The sequence below is a fragment of the Malania oleifera genome, chromosome 1, assembly GCF_029873635.1.
Source record: "Malania oleifera isolate guangnan ecotype guangnan chromosome 1, ASM2987363v1, whole genome shotgun sequence".
Lineage (NCBI taxonomy): Eukaryota > Viridiplantae > Streptophyta > Magnoliopsida > Santalales > Ximeniaceae > Malania > Malania oleifera.
Window position 1 is genome coordinate 151,875,832 of NC_080417.1, and position 8,975 is coordinate 151,884,806.

Genomic DNA, 8,975 nt, shown 5'->3' on the forward strand with positions numbered 1-8,975 from the left:
CTCCTCCATCCATTCTATCACAAATTGCCCAATCATATTCTTCTTCTTCATCTTCTTCTTCTTCTTCTTCTTCTTCTTTTTTTCTCCAATTAATGCAGATGAGGTACTGGAGGAGCCTTCAACCATCATCTCATCTTTATTTCTACTTACTACGTTCACATTCTTCCATTCCCAATTCCCAATCTTCACTTTTTTCTCACCGCTCCTCCCCTTCTCCTCCTCAATTAATCACTCTTCTTCTTCTTCTCCTCCTCCTTTTGGTGCACGCATATTGTACCCTCAGGATGAGAGTGCTGCTTTGCTCCAATTTACCCGATCGTTTTTCATTGATTCACGTGTTACTCTGCTATGTGATTATTTTGGTCCAACTTCATACCCAAAGACGAGGTCCTGGAAGGAGGGGAGTGATTGCTGCAACTGGGATGGAGTCACCTGTGATTGGGTCACCGGTCACGTCGTTGGCCTCGACCTTAGCTGCAGCCAGCTTTCTCTTAAGGGTACCGTCTTCCCCAGTCGTAATAGTAGCAGCAACAGCACCTCCCTCTTCTCCCTTCACCATCTCCGCAAACTCAATCTCGCTCACAACGACTTCAAATTTTCCTCTGTCTCACCTGAATTTGGGTGCCAACTTACCAGTTTGACCCATCTCAACCTCTCCTACTCTGCATTTGCAGGCCCCATTCCGACCGAACTATCCCACCTTTCCAAATTGATTTCCCTTGATCTCTCTTTCTCTGGTGAATTGAGATATGAACCTCAAAGCTTCAAAAGGCTCCTTCACAATCTGACTGAAATTAGAGAGCTATTTCTTGACAGAGTCAACTTGTCTGGAGTTACCCCTGCTAATTCCTTAGTGAATCTATCTTCTTCTCTCACATCTCTCAGTCTCTGGCATTGTGAACTGCAAGGAGAACTCCCAATTAGCCATAATATTCTCAGCCTACCAAACCTAGCGAAGCTCGATCTTTCCCATAACCCATCCCTGACCGGTCATCTTCCAGATGTTGTTTACAACACCAACACCTTAATTTGGTTGGATCTGTCTGATACTAGATTTTTTGGAGAAGTGCGCAATCTCAAGTCCCTAAAGTATCTAGGTCTCTCCGGCTGCAACTTCTCTCGTGCAATTCTTGCATCCCTTGGTTCTAGCCTCAACCAACTCACCGAATTGCATCTTTCAAATAACAATTTGAGTGCTGAATTCCCATCATTAATATCCAACCTATCACAACTCCAAGTATTTGTCATCTCTAGTAATAACCTAGGGTGTCTTCTTCCTTCTCAACCAAGTATGTACTTTTCACATCTCACACGCCTCAGCTTACGTGATAACTCTCTCTGTGGCACAATACCATCTTGGTTGTTTGCTCTATCATCCTTGTAATGGTTAGATCTGAGTTGGAATCAACTTGCTGGTCCCATCCCAAACTCAATCCTCAAGCTCCTTAACCTAACTACTCTCTCTCTTTCATCAAATAATTTAGGCGGTGTAACAAATCTGAACTTGTACCTGTGTTTATAGTATGTAATGGGGATTTATGACAGATGATGGAATGAATTAGAAAAGAAATGAGAGGAATGATAGATTTGTGGAATGATTGTGATGAATTTATGCCAAAAGATTGAAACTACAGAAACTGAGAAAGCAAATAATCATAGGGGAAAGGAACCAAGCTCTTTTGAGGGAGCATCCTCCAGACCCAGATTTAGCTTAGCCAATTCAGAATGTCCAACGAGTTGGTTCAATTTCCTTGATAAAGGGAACTAACTTTCTCTCTCCTCTAACTGCTGCAACAGGAAGATTCGTTTTACGTAACTACTAAATGAAATATGGAATATGCATGGGCTAAATTAGGCCAAGGATTCCAAGTCTACTTAAAGCATGACCTGCCCAACTGGTCTTTAACAGAGGCCCAAAACAGAAAAAAAAAAAAAAAAACTAACAAGCCTACTTGTGACATTACCCTCCCCTTCAAAACACCTTGCCCACAAGGTGAGGGTAATCTGCTGCGATCTGATGATGGGGTACCCATATAGCGTCTTCTTCTGCCTGTCCAACCCACTGTATGAGCATGTCTGTTACGGCCACACGACATTGTTTCCTCAACCTTCGATATAGAACTTTGGCTGGTTCAGGTTTCAGTTGACCCCGCGAGTCCACCAATGGTAACTGCTTGAGTGGCTGCACTGAAACTCCTATGTGCGGTTTCAGTTGGGACACATGAAAAACTGGGTGAAGCAGAGACCCAACTGAAAGTGCCAACTTATAAGCGACAGCCCCGATGCGTTGAATGACTTTAAATGGCCCATAGAAACGTGAGAATAGCTTCAAGTTCTGCCTCATCTGCATAGATAGCTGCCGATACGGTTGGAGCCTTAGGTGGACCATGTCTCCCACAAAAATTCTCTTTCTTTCCTCTTTAAATCAGCATATTGTTTCATTCTATTTTGTGTTTCCTGCATGTGCTGCTTGAGAGAGTGGAGGAGCTTGTCACGCTTCAACAGTGCTTCGTCTACTGCAGCTACTTGAGAGGCCAGCTGAGTACGGCACAATTCTTGGCAGAGGACTGCCATAAACAGCTTCAAAGGGAGTAATCTTAACAGATGTGTGGAATGATGTATTGTAAAAATATTCTGCTATTGCAAGCCACTTCATCCACTGCTTCGGTTTGTCATACACATAGCACCTTAGAAAAGTTTCTAGGCACTTGTTAATAGTCTCGATTTGGCCATCAGTTTGTGGGTGATATGCTATACTTAGCTTTAGTTCAATACCCTGGAACTTGAACAATTCCTGCCAAAACCTGCTAGTAAATGTAGGGTCCCTATCTGACACAATGGAGAGGGGCATTCCGTGCAATTTGAACACATGTTGAATGAATACTTCAGCAACCTTCACAACTGTATAAGGGTGTGCTAAAGGCACGAAGTGAGCATATTTGGACAATCTGTCCACCACTACAAAAATTACCTCATAGCCATAAGAATGAGGAAGACCCTCCACAAAGTCCATTGAAATATCTGTCCAAACCTTCGAGGGAATGGGCACGGGCTGCAACAAGCCCGAAGGTAGTGTATGCTCAATTTTAGTTTGTTGATAGACTTGACATTCTCTGATATACTTCCTTAGGTCAGACTTCATACCTGGCCAGTAGAAATTAGCACGAGCCTTCTGCACTGACTTGTCATACCCAGCATGACTAGATTGTGGTTCATCATGTGCCCACTGTAGAACTTGCAATTTTAGGGTAGGGTTTGAGCTGATGTATAATCTGTCTTTATAGTATAATATGCCATCTCTAAAGCTGTATTTGGTAGCATTTGCATCTGGTTGTTGTACTTTTTGGAGTATCTCTTGGATGAATGAGTCGTGTGTGTAAGAGTCCTTCAAATCCTCAAGCCACCCCACTACTGGATAGGATAGAACCATTAGGGAAGCTTCAACCAGATCTGAATCCCTTCTACTTAGTGCATCTGCCACCTTATTTTCCTGCCCTTTCTTATATTGAACAATAAAGTCATACCCCAGGAGTTTGGTGACCCATTTCTGCTGCATTGGGGTACCAATTTTATGCTCTAGGAGGTATTTTAGGCTCTGCTGATCAGTTTTGACTATAAAGGGCTTTCCAAGTAAATAGGGTCTCCATTTGCAAATTACCGATACTAGGGCCAGCAGCTCCTTTTCATATGTAGACAACCCCAAGGCCTTCCCCTTTTAGGCCTGACTGTAAAAAGCAATTGGCCTTTTTTCCTGCATTAACACTGCTCCAATTCCCACCCCGATGCATCACATTCAATCTCAAACCTCTTGTTAAAATCTTGTAGTACCAGCACGGGGGGTCTAGTAACAGCCTCCTTTAACCTCTTAAATGCCTCTTCAGCCTCCTCATTCCACTTAAAAGAATTCTTCTTCAATAGTGCCGTTAGGGGGGCAGCTATGGTGCCATATCCCCTAATAAACTTTCTATAATACCCGGTAAAACCTAAAAAGCCCCGCAAGGACTTGAGTGTGGCGGGAAAAGGCCACTCCACCATTGCTCTCAACTTTGAGGGGTCGGCTTGCACTCCCTCCTTAGACACCAAATGACCCAAATATTCAACTTGCTTGGATCCAAATCTGTATTTGGATCATTTTGCATACAACTGGTGCTGTTCCAACGGCTTCAAAGTCACTTCCAAGTGCCTAACATGCTCCTCCATGCTCCTACTATAGATTAGAATGTCATTGAAGAAAACCAAGATAAACCTTCTTAGGAAGGGCCTAAATATCTCATTCATAAGCGATTGGAAAGTGGATGGTGCATTGGCCAACCCAAACGACATCACTAGGAACTCATAATGACCCTCGTGTGTCCTAAATGTCGTCTTGTGAATGTCTTCATCCTTAACCCGAATTTGATTATAACCGGACCTTAAATCCAGCTTAGAAAAAATCGCCGCCCCATTCAATTCATCCAACAATTCATCGATCTTAGGTATAGGAAATTTGTTCTTAACCATGACTAGGTTCAAAGCCCTGTAATCCACACACATACGCCAAGTACCATTTGCCTTCCTTACCAGAAAAACAGGGGAAGAAAATGGGCTTTGGCTTGGCCAAATAGTGCCTAATCCCAACAACTCTTGAACAATCTTCTCTATCTCTTCTTTTTGAAAAAATGGGTAACGGTAAGGTCGAACACAAGTTGTTTGTGCTCCCTCAATCAAAGGTATGGCATGATCTTGAGCTCTTCTAGGTGGTAACCCTTTATGTTCTTCGAAGACACGTTGGAAATTGGTCAAAACTTCCGAAATAACATCATCTTCAGCTCCTTTCTCTTCCTTTTTAGCTTGGTCCAGCAACTGTAACGTCACTCCCCTTCTCTCCAAGGGATGCTTTTTCTAGCACAATTGCTCCTCCAACAAGTTTTTTGATGTACTCCTTGTAGCACCAATGGTGTATCATTCCAAGTAAACTGCATAGTCATTTTAGTGAAATCCCATAGAATAGGACCCAAAGTGCTAAACCATTATACTCCCAGTATCATATCACAACCAGCCAAAACAAGCATATACACATCCACCTTCCCCACATACCCTTGAAGGGTTATGGGAAGATTCAAACACCTTCCTTCACTAGTCACTTTTTGCCCATTAGCGACCCTCACCCAAATCTGTCCTTGTGCTTCAAATGGCCAATTCAACTTCTTAATGACAACTGAATCCACAAAATTATGAGTGCTCCCACTATCAATGAGAATTACCACTTGCGCCCTCTTAATTTTCCCCACAAGTCTCATGGTTTTGGGACTAATAGACCCAACCAAGCATGGAGAGTAATTTCAGGTGTGTTTCCTTCATTCGGATCAGCCAGCAATTCATCATGGTTTTCCATTACTCCTTCATCTCCCTCAGTCAAAATTTCCTCCAACGTATGCACCTGATCATTCAAGACATTGAGCTCATTGCCATCCAGAAAAACAATTTGGGACCCCCACATTTATGACCCGGGTGCCATTTGGCATCACAATTGAAACATAGGCCCTTATCTCTCTTTTCCTTCAGCTGATTTGAAGTCATTTTGGTAATTTGGCTGGTGGTCATGGGTTTAGGCTACTGTTTTGGGTAATTAGGAGGGTTGTAAGGCTGAGACTGAGTTGTGGTTGCTGGTTGATGGGGAGTTTTGTGGAATAGTGACTTTTTGAGAGCCCATTGATGCTCCTCTTGTAACTTAGCAATGCCATAGGCTTGTGGAATATTAAGGGGGGGGGGTTAAGGGTTTTGACATAAAATCGAATTTCATCCTTCAGTCCACCAATGAAACAGCTCAACCTATAGTCCTCGGGTAATCTTTTCAACCTATTAGAAAGGAATTCAAATTGCTCCTTATATGCTTCAATACTATAGGTTTGCTTAAGTTTGGTCAAAGCCTCCATCGGGTCATCATAAGATTGAGGACCAAACCTAGCCAACAAAGCCTTGACAAAAGCCTCCCAACTAGTAAGTAATCCCGAATCCTCCATATCTTGGTACCATACCAAGGCTTTTCCCTCCATATGAAAAGAGGCTAAGAAGAGCTTATGATTCGGAGGGGTTTGCTAAAATTTGAAGTAGTGATTAACCTTGAAAAGCCAACCGGTAGGATCCATACCTTCAAACTTAGGAAATTCGAGCCTAGCTGGTTGGATTTGCACCAAATCATTGTCATCCTCAGTGTCATCATAAGCTGGTGGTGGTCTATAATTGCCTTTGGGTGGATCTAGCATAGGTGGTTCACGGTGAAGGGTCCTCATCTCAGCTGCAAATGAGCTGAAATGTGCAGCCATTTCTGCTATAGACTGCCTTGTTTCAGCTGTCAATTCTGCTATTGACTTCCTTGTTTCCTCCTATTGTCGGTGTTGTTGCTGACTTAGTGCTTCTTGTTGCTTCTGTAGGTTTACCATAGTGGTGCTAAGATCCTTGAGGCGTGTATTATCGGCCATGAGTGGATGGAATACAATCTGCTGACGAGATGAATTGCTGGTGGGTTGAATTGTTGATGAAGGTTATTGCCAAGATGAGTGGCTGAATGAAGGTCTGATGATGAAATGGATTGCCGAAAATGGTGGAACCGGCTAGAGAACCACCGGCTCTGATACCAGTTGTAACAAATCTAAGCTTGTACTTGTGTTTATGGTCTGTAATAATGGGGATTTATGACAGATAATGGAATGAAGTAGAAAAGAAATGAGAGGAATGATAGATTTGTGGAATGATTGTGATGAATTTATGCCAAAAGATTGAAACTACAGAAACTAAGAAAGCAAATAATCACAGGGGAAAGGAACCAAGCTCTTTCGAGGGAGCATCCTCCAGACCCAGATTTAGCTTAGCCAATTCTGAATGTCCAGCGAGTTGGTTCAATTCCCTTGATAAAGGGAACTAACTTTCTCTCTCCTCTAACTGCTGCAACAGGAAGATTCGTTCTACGTAACTACTAAATGAAATATGGAATATGCATGGGCTAAATTAGGCCAAGGATTCCAGGTTTGTTAAAAGCATGACCCGCCCAACTGGTCTTTAACAGAGGCCCAAAACAGAAAAAAAAAAACTAACAAGCCTACTTGTGACAGGCGACATCTTAAAGGTCGGATTTTTCTTTATCTTGAAAAACCTCAAGAATCTTGATCTTTCAAACAACAATTTGTCATTGACTCAAACAGATGACATTGGCCTTTCCTTCCCTAGTTTGACTAAACTACATTTGTCCTCTTGCAACATAAGTGAATTTCCGAATCTAAGAGGCTCAAAGAACCTAAAAGTTTTGGACCTATCTACCAACAAAATTGCTAGAGAGATCCCGAAATGGGCATTCAACATGTGGAATAATTCCTCGTTGTTTTTAAATCTTTCTCATACACATGTGAATGAAGAGCTTCCTTGGGAGAAGCTATGGTATCTTGATATTCAGAACAACATGATTCAAGGATCACTCCCAATTCCACCATCCTCCATGGAAGTCTTTTTAATTTCAAATAATCAACTGACAGGAGAGATCCCTTCTTTGATCTGTAATGCGAATTTACTTGTAGTCCTCAAATTATTCAACAACAGCTTGGGTGGCATGATTCCATCATGTGTGGGAAACTTTAGTCATTCTCTTTCAGTTTTAGATCTTCATATGAATCAATTTAATGGTACCATTCCCGACACTTTTGCAAATGGCAGCACCTTAAGAAATATTGGCCTAAATAACAATCAACTAGAAGGAAAAGTGCCACGATCTTTGGTCAATTGTATGGAGTTGGAAGTTCTAGACCTTGGAAACAACAAAATAGTTGACACGTTCCCCTATTGGTTGGGAAGCCTCCCAAAGTTGTATGTCCTCATCTTGCGATCCAATAGACTTCATGGCCCCATAGGGAGCAGTTCCAAGACTGAATTTTCCTCATCTGAGTTACGAGTTGTTGACTTGTCCTCAAATAATTTTACTAGTTGTTTGCCATTGAATTTTTTTAAAGGCTGGAAAGGCATGATGAATGTGGATGAATCTAAATACAAATTGCAGTATATGAGTACATCTAGTTATTATAAGGATTCCATGATGGTAACAATGAAAGGTTCTGATTTTTGCATGGAGAAAATTCAGACAATCTTCACAGCTATTGATATGTCAAAGAATAGTTTCAGTGGGAAGATTCCAAAGTCAATTGGAAAGCTTAAATCACTTCGAGGACTCAACTTTTCACACAATAGCCTTACGGGTGATATTCCAACGTCACTGGGAAATTTGACAACACTTGAATGGTTGGATTTATCTTAAAACAACCTTAGTGGGGAGATTCCAAAGCAATTGACAAGTTTGTCATCTTTAGCAGTCTTAAACCTCTCCCAAAACCAACTGTTTGGACCTATACCTTGAGGCAGCCAATTTAATACATTTTCAAGCTCTTAATATTCTGGAAACTTGGCATTGTGTGGGTTTCCGCTGTTGAAAACTTGCACAAATGATGGTGCAACAAAACCACCATTTTTAATGTTCCAACAAGATGATGGCTCACACTTTATAAATGGATCCTTTTGGGAAGCGGCATTGATTGGATATGGTTTTGGAATTGTGTTTGGATTGGTTGCTGGGTTTTTTATGTTTTTAACTGGAAAACCTAATTGGTTGGTTTGCATCATTGAGAGAGATGGAAAGAAGAAGGTGAAAAAATTGAGGAGAAGGGGTCGCAGCCAAAGGCCAAGAAAATTTTGCTCTTGCTACCAATGTTTTTTAATGGTGAGCAATGCATACTTTAATGTATAACTGATCAATTAATTATCTTGCTGTATGTGCAATATTTTTCTTGATGCGAATATGTAATTCAAGCTTGCCTTAAGTGTGGTCGTAAATATTTATTTTGCATATCATAATTATTTGCTATAAGATTAATACACATAAAATTATGTGTGTGCCTATAAAAATTATTCCGTTGGATATTCAGTATCTTATAATGTATTTATATTATTAATAA

General features: G+C 41.3%; 1 protein-coding gene across 1 annotated transcript; it reads left to right on the forward strand.

Annotated features, from left to right (window-relative positions):
* The first annotated feature begins 7,336 nt into the window (after positions 1-7,336).
* LOC131149847 (receptor-like protein 33) lies at positions 7,337-8,281 on the forward strand. The gene has a single exon (XM_058100619.1). It carries the CDS (start codon positions 7,337-7,339, stop codon positions 8,279-8,281), a length of 945 nt encoding a protein of 314 aa, XP_057956602.1.
* The last annotated feature ends 694 nt before the right edge of the window (positions 8,282-8,975 follow it).